Genomic DNA, 23,803 nt, shown 5'->3' on the forward strand with positions numbered 1-23,803 from the left:
TACAAACATTACCAGCTGTATTAAACCACATCAAAGCAAAATTCCATTAAAACAAGACATGCACACACTATAATGTCACATTTACAACCACATTAATCTAGCTGGTTACAGGTGCATTATGAGGCCAATGGAAAGAGGTTTATGTCCAGGCAGTTATCGTCTTTCAAGTCTGATTATGTCAGCTTTCCTGGACATCATGAAAACATTGTACCTGCATTTGGGAAACTAACTCAGAACAACAACGCATTAACCTTTCCTTCAAATTCATAAGCTTCAAATCTGCACAACACTGTGGTAATCTTACACCAGAAAGAGAAATGCTGAAAGCAAGCACCAAATCTCACAATGAGAACATATTTGATGCTTAATACACATCTCTGTGAAGAGGGATTTTGGACCACTAAGATTGCACAATGGCAGGGCTACCCAGTGCAACATGGCAAAAATTACAGACTAAAAAACTAGTATGTGAAATATGCCTTTTTGCATCACACCTGGTTATAGCATGGCATTGGTCATAATACCTTGATACTAAATCCAAAAACAAGTTTCCAGTTATTGGACATGTCTGCACTGACCTGGTGACGGGGGCTGGACCTTGGCCTGGTTCTTTTTAGGGTCAGTGTTGAAGAAGTCGGGTGGAGGGTCTTCCCCTCGCTCGATCTTGCACTCAAAGGCATATAGACACTGGATGTACTGTTTCTTCAGAGAGCTGGCCGCACTACTGGATGTGCCCACATTTAGGTTAGTGGCTAATTCCCTCCACTTTTTATTCTTGTTCACCTGATAACAGCAGACAGACACAATTTAATGACTATGACAGGCTGAAGAGACCTTTAGTGAACTCCAAAGCCAACAGAAACCAAAATAAGCATTTCATATGCAAATCACAAATAACTCCTAATGAAAACATTCTGCAATTTACAGCTACCATATCAGGAGAAGTTCATCTCCACACCTGAGTGAGGCCGCCTATCTCTTTGACAGACACGTAGAGGCGAAAGAGGTCAAGGGGTTTGCGGCCCACTGCAGGGAGATTGTTCATGCCCATAGCTTTCTCCTCAGCAAATGCAAGGTAACGATCCACCCACATTTTCCGCTCTGGTTCTGGACCCAGCTCATACAGACGGGTTATCTTCTCATTAGTGGTGGTAGAGGAACTCGACTTCTGCAAGGATGAAAAAGCAAAAATGGATGCATATAGTAGATTACTGCTGTTTAGTTATGGGGGGGAAAACATGCAATTTTCATAATCAGGAAGCACGGGGCGGAGGGGGTATATCAACACGGTGTATATGTGCAATGTGCATTTCAGTGGAAAAGCATTTTCATTAATGATGTATAAAGCCAGGACTGCAGGGAGCAATTTCAAAACCCCTGAATGTGCATTTCTCCCCATGTACATTCTCTGGCATTCAAAACCCTCCGTACAGATGATCAGTCAAGCGCTGTTCACAGAGCTCAGAGAGGCCCATGTCCTTGAGCTTAAGAGATGCATGTCGGCCAACAAAACTAAGGCCGAGACCCATTTAAATATTAATAGCTCTTCACCTTTTTTGATTCAGTCTTAGGAGTACCATCCACTTTGTTATTTAACTTCTGAGATTGGTTGAGTTTGTCCATGCCAAACTCTGGACTGGGAGCCATGCCTATGAAACAAATTGAAAAACATTGTCATTGTGGGCTACTTCAATAATCAGTAAAATTAAAAAAAGTGAAAACATCTAAAAAAAAATGTGCAGACAAAAACGGATGCGTGAAGAAAAACAAAAGAAAAATACAGGAAGTAGTCCGCAAGCAAGTTCAGTGCTTACCTGCAGAGTTATTGGACATGTTGCCAGGCATGGGGTAAGGTCCTGCTTGATTCATCATACCCTGCATGCTGTTCATGGGTGGTGCATATGGAGAACCAGCTCCCATCATTCCTTGGTTCATGTTGGGAAATCCAGGCGGTCTAGGAAAGAAACGAATAAAAAAAATTTGACTTAACTGAAAAATCTTAAGTGGTATGAATGACTCAGATGATCTTCCATTGTCTCTTTCAACACACTGCCTTCACTCTCACTGTTATGATCTAATTTTCAGCTCTCACAGTATGATCAGACTAGGGCTGCAACTAACGATTATTTTGATAATCGATTAATCGGACGATTATTTTTTCGATTAATCGATTAATCGGATAGAAATTAAATTTGATTTTTTTTTATTATAACTAAATAAAACCGTAAATCAGGGTATTTATGTGTAAAAGTGTACTTTAAAAAGTGCAAAAGCCACACATTGAGTTTTACTAATAGCAATATTTGCATTGTTTTTAATGATAATTGCTGATGGCAAGTTGACAAACATGATTATTGTTAAAAAAATGATTTCCAACATATGTTTTAACACAATTTTTGTTAAAACAAATTTACACAGACATGTTGTTCAGATGTGAATATCTGAACTAAAAACAAACTAAAAACATCTAAAATATATAATTCATTTAATTTTTATTTAAAATTAATTATATATAAGGAATATAAGGATAAAGAATATAATATATATTATATATATAATATATAAAAGAATATAATATAAGGATAAATTGATTAAATAAATATAGAAAGACTGAAAACAATTGTGTGAATGTAGAGCCGCAGTAGATCGCGTTTGAAAAACAATTAAAACTTAGTAGACAAATGCTATAAAAAGAGAACGGAATGGAGGTAACGTTACCCAGCAAGCTAACAGGCTTGAGTAAAGGACAGGAGAAATTATGCATTAGTGCACAAGCATTCGCTGAAAACCACTGAGTACAGTGACTAAAAAACAATATTTTACTGCTGCTGTTATTAACTGCCTTTATATTTAGTGCTTCGCTTTGTAAAGACCGTTTTAATTTAACCTATTTCTGCGGTAGCGCTATTTTAATCCATCACTTACGTTGCGAGCGAACTGATTGCACAACCTGATGCTCGAGACAAAATACAGACATCCCAAGATCCCGGAAGTCCCGGGAGTCTCCCGCATATTGATTGCGGCTCCCTGATGCCCGCGAATTAGTTCAAACTCCCGAAATGAAATCTAGAGCGCGCAAGCAAGAGTGCGCATGCGAGACAGAAGAGACTGCTCCAAACCGTGTAGCGCGCGCGCTCGGCAGAGCGCCTGAGGGAGAGAGACCTTGCGTGTGTGTGCGTACCAGTAAACGCTCCCCGTGACGTAAGCAGACCAACTAATCGATAATGACATTCGTTGACAACGATTTTCATAATCGATTATAATAGATTTTATCGATTAGTTGTTGCAGCCCTAGATCAGACTGACTCCAGCTGTGCTCCCCCGGAATGTAAAATCTCTGCTGCAATTCTGATTGTACCGGCAGTCCCCCAGGATGCTATGGTTTTGCGACTGCAAAATTTAAATGTAAAATCAAGCAAACTCTGCATTATTTGTCTTATTTCCACCTCTTTCCTTTGTAAAGTGTTTTCTTTTGTTTCTTTTCTTTTTTTAAATTTCATTGTAAAGTGATCAGGGATGGATCGACATATGGAGCACCGGGACTTCCACAGAGTCAGGGTTGTATAAAAGCGTTTAAAGAAAAGCGATAAATTAATATTTCCAATTGATCTCTTCAAATCATTCACTCACGACATGCACTTGCCTATTGTGTTACCAACCTGTTTGTTTCCAAAAGGCACGCGAGATATCCAGCTATGTGAGCATTCCAACACCAGATGTTGTGTTAGACTTTCGTGTTGTACGTAAAAATTCTGACACTACAGCAAAAACTACTAGCTTAATTAATGTGCATTTAAAACATTAAAGACAAGCAGTCAGTAATAAAACAACAATCAAATTATAAATAGCACAAATAAATATAATAGAACAAAGTAATCAAATGTGAAATATCACTGCATATTCATCCCTGTATAAGAGCAGTGAGTGATTTATTTGCAGGTTTATTAGACTGCTGTACCTTTAAGACCGAATGCACAGGCCCAATATGAATATACCGTCTACATTTACTTGTGATATAACTGACTGTTTACTAGGATACTCGCCAAGACAGGTGTTTTTACATAATTTTGTGAAAGTTAGTTCCTACAAGCGCAAGACGTGAAAAAGATTTCAATTCAGTATCTGCGCGCAGTCTGAGACGCAGGTTTTCATGGTGCGCACTTCGGATGTTTGTGTTCATGAAAGTTCTGGACCTGCAAATGACTGAGTGAACGATCAGCAATAAAGAGCATGCAACATAAGTGCTCTCTCTCTCTCTCTCTACACCGTCAATTAACGTTGATACATGCCTCGTTTTACTTTCTTTGCAATTGACATTACTACAAACATTCCACTGATGTCTGTGAAAAAGGGATGCGCTCGACAAGCTTACGCGTCTGTGCCGCAGCGCGCTTAAGGTCTCATTATGCCTCTGCGTCAACTCCACGGCGTAGCTACGCCGCCACTCCTACGGCGTCGTGGCAGTTTTATGGGTCTGCGTCAGGTTGCGCCGCATCGCGGTGCATCTGACCAATCACAGCCCTTGCGGTCTGCGTCGCCTCGACGCGCAGTTACAATTTTTTGGAGGTCAGAGAGGGGTTCGCGGCGACGCAGAGGGGTCTGCAAGGGTACGCCATCGATTCGACACAGAAGCATAAAACGGGCTTTACTCCACTGCACGTTTTTTTCCTCTTATCAGCTTGCGTTCCACAGCTATATAGACGTTAATACATTTGGTTTAATTTTCCAATAATTACATTTACTTCATAGACAGCTTTCTTTTTTACCCCTATTATGTTCTCTGTTGTCTGTTTTTCTTTGTCTGGACACAAACACTGTACACTTGTTGAGCGGTATCGGTTGTTGGTATCAGAGTATTTCATACGAGCACGAAACGGTAACCATTTATCTTGTTTAACATGATAATTTTGTCAAAATTTACTATATCCAGCAAAGTAAACCATTAGACTGAAGGTTGATTCTAACAAAACTATTTTCTGCAAGCTTTTTTCAAAGTAAATGTATGTGCCTTTCCTCCCCCAAAAAAAGGGTTTTCGGAGATTCCAAAAGGACACCTAATAACCAAATAATACACTCTTGAACAAAATCTTAAAACCAGGGAAAACCTTATAAGTATTCGCATTTTGCGCTGGTGGATCGTAACCGGGTTGTAAGTACTACTTCAAAATGCAAAAAGAAAAAACAGGAGCAAGAGACAAAGAATAGAGAGTAGCCAATTTATTGAAAACTGCATTTAACCCTTGTGCATCAATTAAAAAAAGTTACACATAGGTATAGAGGACAAAAATGTTCATGTGAAAAAATTGTCGTAAAAATGTGAAGCTTGGGAGCACAGACTTAAGTTTGGTTTCATTTTAAAGAAGACCCTTGGCAGATTATTACTGAAGTAAAAAATAAATTAATAAGTAAATCCAAAAAAGTTATATAGGTTTAAGTTGATGAAAATTATTTATGAACATTATTTTATACAAAATATATATTTTATGAAACAAGTTGAACTCTTAAACGGCTAGAAAATCAAAGCCATAAATCTAAAATTGTGTTCCAAATTTGAGGATGATATCTCAAAAAATGAGCTTCCAGTAAGATTTTGTTTGGGCGCAGTAACAGATTTTCCCCATTGGGTGCCAGCAAAACTCCACTGGTGCACACAGTAAATGGATTTTAGATATGCAGATGAGTTTTTCTCTCTCAATTATTACAAGCACACAAACACTTTTTTTTTATTACACGCATACAAACCACACTCAGACATCAATAACACACCCACACAATTATCGTTGCACAATTTATCCAATTGGCTATATGCAGAAGCAGAAAACAGGAATAAAGCGAGTATTTGCTTTATAGGCCAAACCTGGAAAAATGGCACCATCTGGTAAAAAAATAAATAATAATAATATAGTAAACATTTTATTTTTGAAACCTTGCCAACAGAATGAAAGCCTCTTAAAGATTGCATCATTTTATAGTTAAATGGCCCTGGGATTAAAAATTGCATTTTTGTCGAAAAGGCGCTGAGAGGCACTATTTTGTGTACCTAGAGCAAAATAGATTTTTTAAGGGAAATGGCGGTGAAATAGTAAAATTCCAATAAAAATACACACCTGTGCCACATTTTATGCAGTTAGCATTAACACAGGCAGAGTGATAAAAAAAAAAGCTGAAAAGGACAAAAATGTCGATAAGGATGCACAAGGGTTAAACTCAAACAGGCTGTTCATCAGCTGATCGAAAGTTTAAGATCATAGCCCAAAAATAAACTCACAAAAAAACTAAAAGTGTCAAAAAAGGACTCAGTAGTGAGTAGCCCCACCATTTATGTTGATCACTTCAAACACTCGTTTCGGCATGCTTGATGCAACGGTTTCCAGGAGGCTTATGGGGACATCGCTCCATGTGGAAAAGATGGCTTCACAAAGGGCATCCAAGGCCTGGAACTGACGTCCGTTTTTATAAACTTCCCTTGCCATCCATCCCCAAAGTTCTCAATGGGATTCGCTCCATGTGGAAAAGATGGCTTCACAAAGGGCATCCAAGGCCTGGAACTGACGTCCGTTTTTATAAACTTCCCTTGCCATCCATCCCCAAAGTTCTCAATGGGATTTAGATCAAGGGAACACGCTGGATGGTCCAAAAGAGCGACGTTATTCTCCTGGAAGAAGCCCTTCGTAAGGCGGACGTTGTGAACCGCAGCGTTGTCCTGTTGAAAGACCCAGTCATTACCACACAGACGAAGGCCCTCGGTCAAGAGGGATGCCCGCTGCAACATGTCCACATAGCCAGCCGCCGTTTGACACTCCTGCACAACCTGAAGCTCCATTTTCCCACTGAAGGAAAAAGCCAGGTAGAAAACCTCTCCGGTGGGACATCCTCGTCATGCCAGTAACATTGGAAGCCATCATGACCGTCCAGATTACATCTTTTCTCGTCAGAGAATGAAACTTTCTTCCACCTTTCAATGCGTCATGTTTGGTGCTCCCTTGCAAATTCCAAACGAGCAAAGTTTGTGGCGTGGGAGGAGACTTGGCCTTTGAAGAAGTTTTTTGTTCTTTAAGCCCTTCTCTCGCAGATGACGTCTTATGGCTATTGGGCTGCAGTCAACATCAGTAAGGGCCTTACTTTGGGTCGAGGATCGTCCCATGTCTTCACAGACAACACGTTGGATCCTCCGGCTCAAGAGCAGGTAAATTTTCTACCACTTGACTTTTTTGGCCCATAACTCTCATCTTTTAAGAAACGTAAAATGACTGTCTTACTGTGTCCAACCAGGGCAGCAATTGCACATTGCGAGAGGCCTTGCTTGTGCAGATCAACGATCCTGCCTCATTCAAATAGAGAAAGCCTTTTTGCCTTTGCCATCAGGCGATCGTGACAGTGTGACTGCTTAAGGACAATGACATGAAAACCATATTTTTGCGCAGATTTTACCTTTTTAAGGCTATGGCCTTACATTTTTGACCAGCTGATGAACAGCCTGTTTGAATTGAAATGCAGTTCTCAGTAAATTGCCTTTTCTCTATTTTTTTGTCTCGTTTCTTCTTTTGGCATTTTGAAGCAGGACTTACAACCCGGTTACGATACACCAGCGTGAAATATGAACACTTGTAATGTTTCCCCCAGCCTGTTCAGGAGTTTATAAGCATAATTCATTTATATATATATATAGTATGAATAGTATGTGTACAGTGCAACAGCAAATAGCTTGTTTAGAGATTGTTTACATTTTAGACATGTCAAGTTGCATACTCAACAGGACCACATGGGGATGCCCAAAAAAAAACTTAAACCAACCGCCTTGACATGACTGCATTATATGCCTACTACAGTGCACGGATACATTCAGAATTACTAAACACAGCAACATACACTGACAGATAAAAACATTACCCTGAATGTTTGCGCAAAAACAACGTGAATGTACTAAAATATGTCTATGCATAAATGCAATGTGCGATCAGTGCATCAAGAGCGCACATACAAGGTTTGATTTGTTAGCGCATCAATAATAACGGACTCACGCGTGCTTACTGTACGACTCCTGTACGTTACTGCAATCGTATTTACCTTGATTACAATTCGCATCCATCAAAACTTTACTAGCGAGAAACTGGTTTGCTTTATCCAGCTGAGAAATGTAGTTTGCATATCATCTGGCCATGGTGGGATGTTTTGACGTTCCGTTCAGTCTGTATTTCACACAGCGCGACACGTGAGGGCTCACGCTCTTCAGAAACAATCACAGAGTTTGACAGAATATTTAAAGCGAGAAACACACTGGAATGAATAATTCACTGAAAACTGGCCATGAGTCACTTTTCACTCAGCCATCTCTGATGAAATAAGCCTGGTTTTCCTGACATACAAGCGCTGTTTTGGACTGATTGTTTGAAAGAATTTGCTTCGTGGGTAATTGAAAACCTTCCCAGAGTTTAGCTGCTAAAAATGATCCGATTGCAAACAGATAAGTAAAATCGGGTTATGGGGCTAGAATAGAAATTTCTGCCAACCAGGGTTACAGGAATTGTGCCATTATAGATGCTCAGTTTGAAAATATCCCGACCCCCAAGATAATTTAACTGCGTGACGCATTTAAAGAACTTATTTCATTAATTATACAAATTACATTAATGACACAGTTTCGAGTGCTTCATTCATTTTATTTGCGTTATTTAAACACGTCAAGGATTTTGAATTAAATTGCATACTTGCTTGAAGTCACCTTAAAAATATTTAACGCAATATAAAAAAAACAATCGTTTGGCTATTGTTACTGTATATGATCACACTCAACAACCTGCTGATGGCACCTACGACCCTAGAATCAAGCATTTTTTAAATTTGCATTGACAGTCAGTGGAATGGACTCTTGCGTGAATGGCACAGACCAATGAGCTTGTTCTCACACTGAAGAACTAGCATTGTCAGATCAGATCCAAACATCTTTTTTAGTCCGTATTGTGCACGGCACTTCTCAATGAGTTTAAGTTTAAAAGTAGAATGTGGTGCACTCTACCTGTGTATGGAGTTGGATGGGCCATGGTGCATGCCCGCTGCAGCAGGATCCTGAGGCTTTCTGTTCATTCCCGGTGGTGGACACATTCCAGATGCCACCTGAGGGGGCATGCCGCCCATGTTGGGGGCAATGCCAGGGCCGTATGGCCTAGTACCCATCTGACCTGGACCCATGCGTCCTGGAGGCATCCCTCCATACGGCCCCCCTCCACCCTGCCCAGCCATAGGGTTCATGGAGCCACTCATGCCAGGACCCCCTGGATAGTTAGCATTTGGCATGCCTCCATAACCTGGTGGCCTCGGATAACCTGTTAAGTAGATTTTGAGGTTAAGGTAAACTAGGCTAGTGTAATAAAAGTGAAAAATGGTTTTGATGTTCTTAAAAATCATCAGTCAAATATTTAATCAAAACAAAGCTTCTCACCTTGAGGTCCATACTGGGCACCCTGCGGTCCATAGTTACCCATGGTGTTGTTCTGGGGGAAGGAACCCATCCCACTATGCATTTGGCCTCCAGATGATTGTCGTGGGGATAAAGTTGACCCGGGTTGAGGAGAGCCATATGGCATCTGAGGGTTCCTCATATATACTGCAGAAAGCGGACACAGTTATGCTATGGTAAACTAGCCTTGACGTTAATTATTATAAAAAAATAATACTACTGGTATATTTCACTGTAAAATAAAACAAATATTAAAGAAATATATAATTATTTTATTTTACATTACTGTAAAACTGTAAAATGTATATTTTTAAAGATTTATTTTTTGGCGTTTTTGCCTTTTATCATAGAACAGTACGTAGACAGGAAGCGAAGTGGGAGGGAGAGGGAGAGAGGGAAATGATCGGGAGAGGGAGGGGGGTATGATCGGGAGCCGGGAATCGAACTTGAGTCGCCTGAAGCGCAAAGGTGGAATATGTCGGAGCGCTGCCCACGAGGCACACAACGCATACATTTAATTAAATTGCAGGCTTTGTGATTTGTAATCACACCCACCCATATCGCGTTTTCAGTTTTATTTTGATTAATAGTGCAGCCCTTATTCAAATTGTAAAAATAATAAAATGTCACAGTAATTTAAAAAACTATCAAGACTCACCTCTATCCTGACTTATGGAGGAGTGTAATATACCATCTGATTGGACACTCGGTGGTCGGGGGGGCATTTGGTTTCCTATAGGTGATGTAAACAACAAAGTTTTTAAAAAAAAAGTGGGCAACTACTGATATTCTCAAAAAATTAACTAAACAAAAAAATTACTGCATTATTAAAATAAATTATTTAAGTGAGGTTCCCACCAGGCATTGTTCCGGGTGAAAGGGGTCCCGTGCGCGAGGCCGGGCCACTGGCGGGGGAGCCCACAGGTGAGGGAGAGGGGCCACGGATACCCGAGAGGTGAGGAGAGGTGTGGGGAGAGAAAGGCGACTGCGCTGGGTTGCTCTGTTCACCCTGACTGCTGGACACACCTGATGTGCTCACGCCCGGGCTCAAAGCACCCTCTGTGCCTGTGGGGAGATCGTCGATGGAGCCTGACAAATCCTGCACAGGAGAACAAGAAGAAATTAAAAAAATGTTTTAGTGCTGTGTGATAAGGCAAACCATTACTGTTGCTTAATGATTACTGACTTTTTGTACTTTTTTGATAAGAGCTGCACGATATTGAAGAAAATGTATGATAACTGATGCGATAAATTATGCAATATTCGATATGCCATACGATAATGCCTTAAGTGTGTAAAATCAATTTACATATATTGTTTATGTAACTTTCAGTTTTTAAATGTTTCACATTCTCTGTGGGAAAAGAAAGCATCACTACAACTTCTGAAAGTGAACAGCAGTGTTTTTGCATTACATAAGAAGTCACAAATCTGACCATGTCATTTTAACATCAATGTAAACAAAACAAAATACCCATTTAAATACCACTGACTCTGTTCAACTTGGCAATATAAAATTCTATCAACCGGAAAACTTAACATCAAGAACACCCAGGTAAACAAACACCTGAAAAGGGGTGGACAATCAGTTATTTTTGTAATTTTAATTTATCTTTGTTATTAAAAATAAGAACAAAGAAGCAAAGTACAAACAATAGGACAACTACAATAATCGTGCAACCCTATTTTTGATGCATTAAAGCTTTTTGGTTGCATAAACTTTCAATGGATGAACACAAATAATGAGAATATTAATGTCTTCATTTGTGTTCTTAAGATGAACAGAAGTCTTATGGGTTTCTAACAACATAAGTGTGAACAAATTGGCTACTCAATTGTCAAACCATCCTGACCAGTCACCGGTTGCATAAAGCACCTTAAGTTTTTCCCTTACGTATGATACTTAGGGGGCGATTTCCCCTTACCTAAGAGAATAACTTAAGGGTGTTGCATATAATCTCTTAAACGGTTCTCTTAGGTAAGGGAAAGATTTAAGTGTTTCACGACAGCCATCCTGGATTGACGTTATAAACGTCTGTTGTTGCCATAGATATGCAAAACACTAACACTAGCAATTTCGCAGTTTCATCAAATAAAGTAGGATAGGATATCGGAAAGGATAAAGGATAAAAGAACAACAATTTTGAAAAGCAAACTAAATCCCAATGTAACTGCAGCAAAAAACAAAACAAAAAAAAACAGAAACAATGGGAAGAAATAATAACGGAAAAAATCAATGCAATGAATCTTGACGCGAAGAGGACGGTTCAGGAAGTCCTTAAAAAATATGAAAACATCTCTTTGGTCGCAATAAAAGAGCTGAGCGCTTATAAGAAAGAAAGCCAACAAAACAGGTAAGATTAAGCAAGACTACGCTTTTAAGACTGTATGCACCGCACCGTGGTGAAAAGTTCGCTTTATTGCTGTACAGTGTTAAGATTTAACCATTACAAAACTGACCAACAGCTTGACCGTTGCGTTTGAATGACGGGAAAGAGCCCCCGCAACCCGGTGAACCACTCTGCTGACACACAAAAATTACATAAATTCAGCCATGTCGTCTTATTTTTGTCCGCGTTACTCTTAAGGTTACGATTTCCAAACCTTAAGTTATACTTAGGGAAATGACCGTTAAGAGGTTTTATGCAACACATAACGCTTTTTAAGGGATTACTTAAGTGAAAAAACAGCATTTAAGGGAAATTCTAAGTGTTTATGACGTTTCACTTAAAGAAACCCTTAAGTAACACTTAAGGTTTTTTTTCTGCAACACCCTTAGGTTTAAGCGAAACATAAGGGCGAACTTAAGGGAAAATTACACTTAAGGTTCTTTATGCAACCGGGCACAGTCCCTAACAGCAACGATCTGGATAGCACACACGACAAACTAGCATTGTTGCGTCAAAGTTTTGGACAGGCAAACACTTCACATTTTCTCAAAAATAAATCTAGTTGCAGGGCATACATCAGTGACATTTACACAAACGGTGCATAACAAATACAACATGACAAGTATAAAAAAACATAAAAAAGAAAAAGAAAAATAACTATTAGATATGAAAATGTTCGCTCAATATACATAAAATAAACATGGATATTTGGTGCTACCATGTGTCTTTGATTAATGATGGTTTTGCCCATTACAGAACACTGGCTGCCTGAAAGCAAGCCTGAGCAAAATGAGCAGTGAGTTCATATGGGGTGTGATGCTGAAATCAATCTGGCAGTCAGTCATAAAGCCTCCCAGCGGAGGAGTGCGTGTGTGTGGGAATATTTACACACTAAACTGTCGTCACGTGGAGCGCATGTGTTCAGTGAAAATTTGCAAGCTCATCTGCCAGTCAGATCAGAGAGGAAAAGGGAAAAAAAGTGGGAGTGGAACGAGAAAAACACACACACACTCAGAGCACGACTGGAGCTTAGCCAAGTATTCCCATAGAAATCTCACACTCGCAGACTGGCTGCGGCCCCAAAGTCGGCGGTTTTGCACTTGAATCGGCGCCCGCTGCTATTTTTGGGCCGTGACCTGCTGGAGGAACCCTAGAGGGAGAGACAGGAGGAGAACGCTGATTCAGGCTCCTGTTTTAACTGCCACACACACGCTCACTGCATCCATGGAGAGAGTTTGCATGTCCCAGGTCTGCTCTCCTAACAGGAAACAATTCTCTGTGGATGTGTGTTAATGTTGGCATGTGTGAGTCTACAAGGAGATTCCTGTGTATGTGACCCATGAGGACGGTGTTTATTACCCAAGAGTGTATCACTGATCCCAAAGAGAAGGCATTAATTAATGGAGACCCTGAGGACAGAAACTGTAAGTGAGTGCGAGTGTGCATGTGTTTTTTTTCCTATATATTTAGCGCACAAAGGTTCGGAAACCACAGAAGATATCCAAGGACTGAAGTTTATTAAATATTTTAACTAGTTTGATAATGCATTCAGCTATCAAAATATCGTATTTTCAGCATGATTTAATACATTTTACCATGCATAAATCCATTAATAGCAATACTCAAACAGCCAAAAATTTGTCCGGACCTTTGTCAACAAATATATCTGGGTGCATGACATGTATGCTGTTCATTTACATATATTACTGACATTGCCAATTTTCAACCAGCACTGTATTGTTACTGTAAGTTATCTTTTAAATTTAAGAGCTAAAATGCTAGATTATTGTGATTTTACTATTTAATTTCAAGTTCAAACATCCAATCCTCTTCAAAGGCAGCCCGTTCTATCACACTCACTCTTTTACTGTGTCTTCACACATGCACACTCTGCTATCACAAGACCAGTCATCTGACTGTTGGCTGAGGGTTTCTTAAACCTTTCTGAGAGTCACATGAACTTGTCTGACCCCCTGATCTCTAAATGTCAAGGGAGTCACAAGGGGTCAGACTGGGCTCTCCTGACGACACAGAGGTCAAGAGTACAGCTCAGTTCAGGGCATAAGAGCAGCATTGAGCAACATGTTACACTGTCTCTGAACACAGCAATACATCATACTGTAGCATGCATTCACAGACTGACCCTCCAGGCTTCACCTATGCTTGCCTCTCCTTCTATTATTCACTCTCTGGCTGGGTTTCAAAACCAGTTCAAAATATGTGCATCTTAAAGCTGGAATACACCTTTTCAGGTGGTTTAAAATGTTTTATGTTTTTTGTTTTTGTTTTTGTTAAAAAAAAATTGTTTTACATGCTTCATTTGTTACCAGTGTGTTTACCCGATCAAAGCTTTAAGAAGACACTTTAGCTTTCAGACAACTGTTTATTGATGAAGAAGTGTTTTGTATGCAAGGAGGGAGTGTAATTACACAATTGAAAAAAAATGTTAAATAAAACAGTATATTCAAATCAGTGCTGTTGCTATGATTGTCAAAAACGAGTAAAACAAAAATTAAATATCAGTTATCAGGCACATAAACATGCAAATAATCGGTATCGATTATAAAAAACAAAAGGAGAATTAATATTGCCCTATCTCTAAAAATTTGTCAATAACCAGCCCAACTAGCCTGTCTACCAACTCAACACAAAGAAAATGCAATTTGTTTACAACACATTGGTTTGTCGCAATAAGACTTTCAAAAGCAAATGACTGCACTCTAAATATATTTCTATCTTAAAAAAGGCCAGTGAGTTGTGATGAATATCAACAAAGTAACTAAGGCAGCCAGGTAGTTACACAGACACCATAGTTGAAAAACTCAAGTATACTAACTGAACAGAAATACATTGATGTGGCAAATGCTGTTTGTGAGGTTTTATTACAAGCTGTGTCCCAAACACACACTCTACGCTATGAACTTGTACTATGCCCTATGTACTCAACTGCCTAGTGTATGAGTTGTATAAGATTAGTTTGTCATCCAGTATCGAGAGTCTGAAAGCCCCTCCAACTCCGCTATGCAAGGAATCCTGCGACAGTTGAGTAAAAGTCCAACGTTCAACAATTTTCCGGTTAAATGAGTACATCATCCGGGTATTTAAAATTGACTCGTTCTTTTTGTGATTTTCAGTGTGTGCACTATTTACTACAAAATGGCACAGAATAGTGCATAAGTACGCAAATTGGGACGCACCTACAGACTCTGTCTGACCCTTGCTGGCTCAGGATGCTGATCCACTCCCTCGCCTTTTCCTGTTCACTCACACACACACACATATATGCCCATTCATCTGTTGCCAAAACAGTAGAATTAGAAAAGGCAGAGAGGGAGGGAGGAGACAGGGACCAAAAAAAGAAAAAAAAGAAAAACACACAAAAGCAGCTGCATCTGTGAGGTTGCCATAGCAACTGTCTCCACGTGCTTGACACATTAGTCCAAAGTAGAGCACCCCTCCACTCCCATTCTCTGGCGCTGAGGTTACAGTGCAGTCACACACACACAGGCGTTCACAGTCTACTAACACAGCATTACAGTATCTGGATGAGCAACGCATCTCGAAGACGTCAAGTTAAAGCAAACCCAAATACACCAAGCGGGACATGCGCACGCACACATACAGCAGATTAATTGTAGATTATCAATACACGCATTTTTGCTGCTCACACCAAATCAGAGCAGTACAAACATCGCTACCCAAGTGAAGGAGGACCCAAGTACAGTGTTCTGTGTCTGTGCAGATGTCAGCCATGAGGGGGCGCTACCAGCCCACTGATTGTGAAAGTGATGGGGGGGAGAGAGAGAGAGAGAGGGCCCTGCCTCCACCAGCGGCCATTACTGCCTCACTCTCAGCACAAACACAGATACTCTTCTCGTGAAGGCAAGCATCACTGCTACTATTGCTCATATTAGGGTTAGGGATGTGCACAAAGGATGTGATCAGGCTTTAGATATGGCTTGAGAAGTTCAGTGGATAGCTAGAGATGAGAATACCATACAGATTTATAGGTGGGCTATTTTGACTTGTCAGTAAGCAAGCCCCTAAAAACTACAGAACAGCCTAGCAACCACCCACACTCGCAACCGTCTAGCAATGCACTGGCAACCATTGTGGCTGTGACGTCTGCATGGGCAAGCACCACTCACCAGGGCTGCGCAATTTGGGGAAGTTAGCCATTTAAAATGAAATATATATATATCAAGTTAGATACTAATAATAATAATAATATAAGGTTATTTTATATAATAATAGGGCTGCAACTAAAGGTTATTTTGATAATCGATTAGCTGGCTAATTATTTCTTCGATTAATCGGATAAAAGGGGCCCAAATTTCTTTTTCTTTTGTTAACAAAACACAACCACCACACATCCTGCCCAATGTTGTCCTTCAAACAATAATGGCAACTGAATGCTATGAAAACATATAGTAAATACATCTATACTGTATGCAAAAGAACTATAAAGCAAAAGGACAGTTTAAAAATAAAGATAATTAAGAAAAATAAAAACAAACTCCGTGTTAAAGGATAAGAGGAAAGTTCTAAGCAACACACACATTCACTCTAGACACAGTAGCCCGTTACTGTAATTTCTTTATCCTGTAAGAAACGACTTGCATTTATATTCAATTACATGCTTTTATCCCTTTACAGTAACTACTCTCAAAAAATACTTGAATTACATGTTGACTTTAAAACCTAAATTTAACATCCAACAACATATTTCAGCAGGATTACATTTTTGCACTGAATATTAATTGTCTCCCTCTCTAATACATCCTTGTCTGTTTAACGCAGACTGTCAAGACGAACCTTCATGCAAAATGGAAATACTCCGGTGAATCTGTAACACTTACAGATAAGAATATAAACGTAAAATGAACATTTTGCGCTGAGGAAACATCACACATTAAACAACTCACGCATCTGTCAAAGCACCTGACAGGGCAAGCCATGTTAAACATTATGCTAAATGCATTAGTTTGAAGATTAAAATTAAGAATTCTCATGTTTTGAGCTGCTTGGATCACGTACCATTCCCACAGCAGCTCACTCTCCACTATTTTTAGATAACATTTTGTCCATAGAAATGCATTATTCAGTGCTGTAATTTGAAGCGACTGGCGTAAGTTTTCCATGGACAGTGTCGATGATTTTCATTACCGATTATTATCAATTAGTTGTTGCAGCCCTATATAATAATTATATAATAATAATGATATATAATCTGAGATACTGAAAACACCGGATCATGAGCTGCTTGTGGCTACGGTGCTGTGCTTCAAACATGCGGTGAGTATATTTAATTAAAAAGGAGCCATATTGCAATTCTTTTTATTTATCGTGCAGCCCTTCCACTCACATTGTAAATAGAGACAAGTTGCACTAGCTCAGAAAGACATTGAGAAGAAAATAAGCGATTTGGTTTCATTTATTGAGCTTTGCTAGTAATAGCTGATAACTCACTTTTCACACTCCATGTTCATATCCTCACGTCACCCTAAACTACGGATCTTTCCAAGGGCAATTTTCTCCTCTCAAATACTCAACAGATAAACTGGCTGTTGCTTTGCATCTTGTGCCAAGTTATAAATACTCTTTATTAAATCATGCATTCTACAAAAACCACTTGAAGACCCCAAGGGTCTTGGCACTGCGTCCCATGTGAACGCCCCCCCTAATCCCCTCTGGCGTGCAGGCCTGGACTGAAAGTCGCCATGAACAGTGCAGGCGCAAAATTGTTCTTGGATAAATAAAAATAAAATAAATTAAAATTAAACATGTTTTGGCTTACAATATAAACTAAATATACACATCTGTGTATATTTGTTACTGAATTTCAATCATTGTGCAATTATTTTAAGTAATAAAAAAATACATCAAGTCACAGAATAATTTTGCCAGTAAAGACTGCTAATTTTGCAGTGACTTCTCTGATTGATGGATCTCTTTTGAATATTATGGGTAATGGAGTTCTATACTGGGGTTGTTTCTCAAAAGAATGGCTTTTATTGGAAAAAAAAGTCGTTAAATTGAACAATATATTAAAAGTGTAAAGTATACTTAAATATAAGAAATACAAGAAAACAATTTTACATTAATTCACAATAAAACCTAAACCACCTAATCCAGCTACAATAATTTAAAACTAAATAAAAGTTACAGTACTAATAACAGGCATTAGTAGAGGATTGCATCCAACCGCGATATTCACGTGTTTGTTTTTTTTGTTTTTGTTTTTTTTTCATAAGGCTATGCCTTTCTTGTTTTGCACTTTGTGCATGTGTATTGAATATTAGTTAAATAAATAAATAAATAATGATAACAAGACTGTTTATCATGGTTATTTGTACAGGGGCTTCGTGGATTTGCAGTGAACGAGAGAGATCGCCTTAGCGTGTGTGATTACCTGCGTTTGTCCTTCCAGTCAAGTCATATATTCATAAATAAAAATAATAAATAATACGTTTGCCATGTCCTCGGAAAGCTAAATCTTTGTCCTATCATTTTAACGTTTGAGGGTCATTCCCATGAATGGCATCAGCGCTGGTCAATTAATTAAATCAATGCCATTGGTCTCTAAGAAGTGAAGCATCAGTTTCAGTGTTGACCATGCAGCGCATTACTGCTCAGCCAAGCCTTGTAAAGTGGAGCTCAAAAGTAAAATAATTTCAACACCTTGTTTCATTACATCAATCTTTGAATGAATCTGCGTTGTAGAACGTGTTGTTTAAATGAACGATTTAACACCTCACTAAAAATCTGCGCTCTGATTCGGTCCGGTACATAGTGGAAAAACTCAAGAGATAGCAAAATCCACAGTCCCCTTCTCCCCCCCCGAGAGGGGGATCCGGAGCCTACGGGTACCCTTCAGACCTGAGGCATTTGATTTTCGTTCCTGGGTAGAGGCTGTCGACCTCCCTCGGCCCGGAGACCTGTAATGATCCTTCCGCAGGTTACGACTTTTAGACATCTCTAGATGTATCGGTATAAGGTTTTGGTACACAGCCCTAATCACAAGTAGCGGCTAATGCACAATAAATACAACAATCACAAACAAGTGTCATAACCTATTAAAACAGTTCTTTCATATTATGATAGACATTGCTTTCATATAATTTGATATCTTTTTACTTTACCGCATGTATTTATGTAAATGAGTAGCCTATGTGTTACCTATGTTTGGTCAATGTTAAGATTCTTTTTAGTATGCCAATAAAAATACTGCAGGCTTTCTTCAGGTTATCACTTAATTAAAATTAAGCAAAACAAACGAACAAATGTTTACTTTTACGAGCAGTCAAATATTTGCGAGCTTGCAACAGAGGGAATCTCTTTAAGTGAGAACGAGAAGTTTAAAGCTTACAGGCTTCCGTACTTCGACTGCCACGCCATTTCTGGTATTTTTAACGGTTCGATTCTCTCAAGTCTGCATTCGATGCATCCTCGATATCGAGAACACATCCTGGTACTTTCATGAGTCCTCTGTACTTGTGTTCTTGAGTACTGAAATTGAACTATGACGGTTGATGATGACGTAGTACAAGAGAGTTAAAAAAAAAAAATCACACTGACTATCGGCTTTTACGGAAACGTACATCACTTAACCTCGGAGCTCCTGGCGTGTCTTGAAACCTCTTACACATTAATCACTACAACTCAATTTTTCCCTAGGGAAAATGAATGGGATTTTTCCGGAACCCGACTGTTGCGCTATATGCCATGGTCACTCTCTCTAAGAGTGATTGAATGTCTGTGATTGGATTTACCAGTAAACCAATCAAAGGTGGAGCCATAGAGCCAAGGGCTGCGTCCAAAAATGTAGGCAGTTGAGTTGTTGCCTCAATGACTTTGAAGGAAACGTTTGCACATGAAGGTATCGTACGAAACTGATTTCAGGCAGACTTCTGTTCTGAGGCAACATAACGGTTTAATGATCAACAGCAAAATAGAACGCTTTGGTGAAAACCAAGAGAATATTTAATTAGTACAATAGTAATTTCTCGATAGAAGTTACATCAAAAGTGGACAACGTTGTCAAAAATGTAAATTTACACACAAAGTGACCACCAACCGTAAATTTTCAGATAACATCTTTAATTTTTAGCTCAACTGTTTCAGAATAGAAAGCACAGGATTGTGTGATATAAAAGGAAGCGAAGAACACATCTACAGTATGCTGCTTTCAAAAATTGATCAGATGAAGGTATCTCAGGAGACAGGAAGTGAAGCTAATTTTGTATTCGGACATGCCTTGATGCATCATCACAAGGCAGCATTTTTAAGCTTTCAGAAAAAAACAAAGTCTGATGAATGTCTTTAGGTATTTAGCCTACATTTTTGGTTAATAACTGCATCATATAAAATATGATACAATTACTGTAACAACTAAGGGTTTCCACGAGTAAAAATATCCTTTAGTGACACAATGAACAATTTTGTAAGCCAAACGTTATCACATCATATGGGCACCACCGTCAGAGCTGCAAATAAAAACATCTATTCACAGGCATCTGAACTCATCCAAGTCTCTCTCTCTCTCTCTCTCTCTCTCTCTCTCTCTACACGCCGTTGGGGAGGGGTACTCCATATGAGTGCATTAGGGGGTCTATTGTGTGGGTCACAATAGTAGCGGGAACCACAGATGCTTCTGTAAGGGAGGCAGCCACCCAGTCTGGGTGAAAACAGGGAGAGAGAAGGGAGGAGAGGTGGATACTGGGGGGCTGAGGGTCTGACAGAGGAAAAAAAACAGCCTGTCTGCCTCTTCTCCAGAGCAACGCCCCTCCCACAGCAGAGCGGCCCCAGAGTCAGAGCTGAGCAGAGCATAGGGCCGGAGATGTGAATACAGCACAGAAAAACTGCTGGAGCTGTAGGCCGAGAATAAGAGACAAGAGAACTGAGATCTGCAAATAAGGATAGGAATCATAAGCAACCTAATGGGATTCTGGTTCCAAATCCAATTAAGGAATTGTTACAGAACCAAAATCATTAAGTATTTGTAAGACTTTAATACATCACTAAATACATTAACTTGGTTTTGCATTAACATATCCTGGTTTCACAGACCACATTTTAAAATGCAGGTTTGATCTTTTTTAACTGAAAGCAACTTGCACTGACAAATCTTAAAATATATCAGTGCAATTGTTTGGTCTCAAGATGCACACCAGTAATGTTTTTTCTACAGCATGTTTAAAAAAGCTTAATTGAACTAGGGCCTTAATCTAAGTCCTGTCTGTGAAACCGGACCTATGTATTTGAAAAAGAACAAACATGCCTGAACAGTAGTGTAGGAAATACTGCCATATAAGCACGGCTTACAAGTATTTTAGTATCTGCATACGTTTCGTCTATATATCAAATCATATCACAGTTGCAAATTTATATCTGTATAATACAGTCATTTATGTAGGACATTTCTCAATACAAAACCCGAGTGTCTTTCAGGCAAGTAAATACTTCACAAATAAAATGTGACCCCGCCTAAATGATAGATTATACCATGGGCTTCAAGATTCAGTACTTTAATTTTCATTTCTAACATGATAAATAATGAAATTAATGATTTTGACACTATGTTTTATGATTTTGTGGCAAAAAAATACAGAAAGTTGGCTTCCTAAACATTGATTTTAATCATCTCCGGCACAGAAACACCAGCTGATTCTTGTATCATTTGGTTCAGAAATATCTTTTCTACAATTAGAAAGAGCAAACAGACCTTAACATCAATCCACACGAGCAACAATCAGCTCAGTCTCGGGAAAGGCAAGAAAATTGCAACTTAAGCTGAGTTCTGAATTTTGTGTGGATTTCTTCGTGTCATCACTTAAATTTCAGGAACAGCTTATTTGTGGCACACTAAGAGCAAGAAACGGAAGATAGCTGATTGTTTAAACGGTGTGTTTGGTTTACATTTTGCTGGAAATGCCCCAAATTATGACATAATCAGTCTTATAGAAGATTACTTTCTGGAGGATGATGACTAGAGCTGTAATAAAATTGTTTTTCAGGTGCATCACGATGCATGCTGATGTAAACGATTCCGCAACGATACACAAAAACAGAAGAATAGGCCCATCATACATATCAATATACAGTTTTTTGTAGGCTAAATAAAGAACGCGTATTATATACTAATTAAAAAAAGTTGAGCATGTCCTTCGGAAGCAATGCACTTGCGTCTGATGCTTCTTTCAGTTTGTACGAGTAGAACATCCATGTATGACAAAATGTTAAGCACAATAAGCCACGAAAAAGATTCTCTCAATGTGTTACTTGCGCTGAAAAGAGCTATAGGGATTTTTAATCTAGCCTAGTAATTATTAATAAAATATTTTATTTTATCTCGGATTTTAAATGTTACAAAACAGCCCAGAAAGAGATTAATGAGATTTTCTATTGATGTTTTATATATTAATTAATATATAAATGACATTTTCTACTGATATTTCATTTTACTAAAGAAGTTATACAAAATCATTACCGTGAACTGACTTAGTAAATCAAGCTCTTACTATTGGCCAGCATCACACACAAACTTTATCGGCCAATAGTGAGCCTACGTTCTGACGTAGAACCCAGAAGCGCTGCACCATTTACAGTACGTCAACAGTGTAGGAGAATGACAAGGAAGAGAAGAGAAGGTTGAATAAAGTCGTTATTTCGTTTTAGCACAAAAAATATTCTCGTCGCTTGATAAACTTTAGGTTGACCCACTGTAGTCACTTGGACTATTGTAATGATGTCTTTACTAACTTTCTGGGCCGACAGATGAAATTACCTAGCAGCCTATGAAGGAGTGAGCCAGCTCTCAGATTTCATCAAAAATATCATAGGCTAATTTGTATTTTATGCTTTGATTGCATTTTATGCTTTTCCAAGAGATAAATAAAAAAGGATTTGTGTATCAAATACGTTTCACTTATATTTTTTGTCTTTTCGTGTTCTCCTTCCTCCATTCGTTGTCCGAAGATGAACAATGGTCTTACGGGGTTGGAACAACAAGAGGGTGAGTAATTACTGACAGAATTTTCAGTAGACCTTTAGAAATAGGATTGCATAAGCCACATTTCAAAGTAGTTTACAAAAATAAATGTGCAAACCAGTAAAATTCCAATAGTAATACAGCACTGCAATTGTTACTTACAGCACCACGTCCCTACATGAAAACGCACTTTCATTACAATCAATCTACATTGGAAGCACCCATCGGTATCTACACTATAGTTTTCGGCTTGCCGCTTGAATTAAAATCACATCACAGATATACAAAGGTAAACAGTATAACAGAATCTTCCCGTTGACATTTCTACCATACATATCTCCATACTACCCAGCTCTGATGATGGAGGCTGACACTTAAGAACCACTAATGAAACTGATCATGGTGAATATTATGGATGATGGTGTCTTTAAAAAAAAAAAAGGAACTAGTTCTGATTCTGACTAAGAACCTGTTCTTAATTCTAAAGCCCATCTGTAAACCTACAATAATAAAAAAAACAACAACAAAAAAACACTGGATTGATGCATTTCAGAAAAGTATGGAAGAAAAATAGAATATGTATGATAAAAAATAAAAATAATGGGAGAGGCAGTAGACGGAAAGAGAGAGTGCTGCAGTGAGACACGGCCTTTGTGCTGCCGTCAGCCGAGCAGAAGCGCTGAGAGAGGGGAGGGGGGGGATGGGTTGGGGGGGGGGGGGGGTTGGCTGAGAGAGGGTTTGTGAACAAGAGTGCGAGAGACATACAACGAATGGAAGGAGAACACGAAAAGACAAAAAATACAAGTGAAACGTATTTGATACACAAATCCTTTTTTTTTTTTATCTCTTGGAAAAGCATTAAATGCAATCTAATACTGCAGTTTTTCCTGCATCGTGCTTGATTCTGTTAATTAAACTAACACACAAGATGAGGGAAAAACGGTGCAACAGAGAGCGCATGAACAA

At 38.9% G+C, this 23,803-nt stretch overlaps 1 protein-coding gene across 1 annotated transcript in view; it reads right to left on the minus strand.

The window, feature by feature from the left end:
- Positions 1 to 23,803, minus strand: part of arid1ab (AT-rich interactive domain 1Ab) — a 122,575-nt gene that overhangs the window by 18,264 nt on the left and 80,508 nt on the right. The window contains exons 5-12 of the mRNA XM_077200129.1: positions 10,316 to 10,556; positions 10,116 to 10,190; positions 9,440 to 9,604; positions 9,017 to 9,323; positions 1,815 to 1,954; positions 1,552 to 1,649; positions 959 to 1,168; positions 579 to 783 (exon numbers count right to left, since the gene is read on the minus strand). Of these exons, the coding sequence (XP_077056244.1) occupies positions 579 to 783; positions 959 to 1,168; positions 1,552 to 1,649; positions 1,815 to 1,954; positions 9,017 to 9,323; positions 9,440 to 9,604; positions 10,116 to 10,190; positions 10,316 to 10,556 (1,441 nt within the window). The remainder of the gene's footprint in view (positions 1 to 578; positions 784 to 958; positions 1,169 to 1,551; positions 1,650 to 1,814; positions 1,955 to 9,016; positions 9,324 to 9,439; positions 9,605 to 10,115; positions 10,191 to 10,315; positions 10,557 to 23,803) is intronic.

This window comes from Siphateles boraxobius, unplaced genomic scaffold, assembly GCF_051911475.1.
Source record: "Siphateles boraxobius isolate OS27281-9 unplaced genomic scaffold, OSU_SipBor_1 43, whole genome shotgun sequence".
Taxonomy (NCBI): Eukaryota; Metazoa; Chordata; class Actinopteri; order Cypriniformes; family Leuciscidae; genus Siphateles; species Siphateles boraxobius.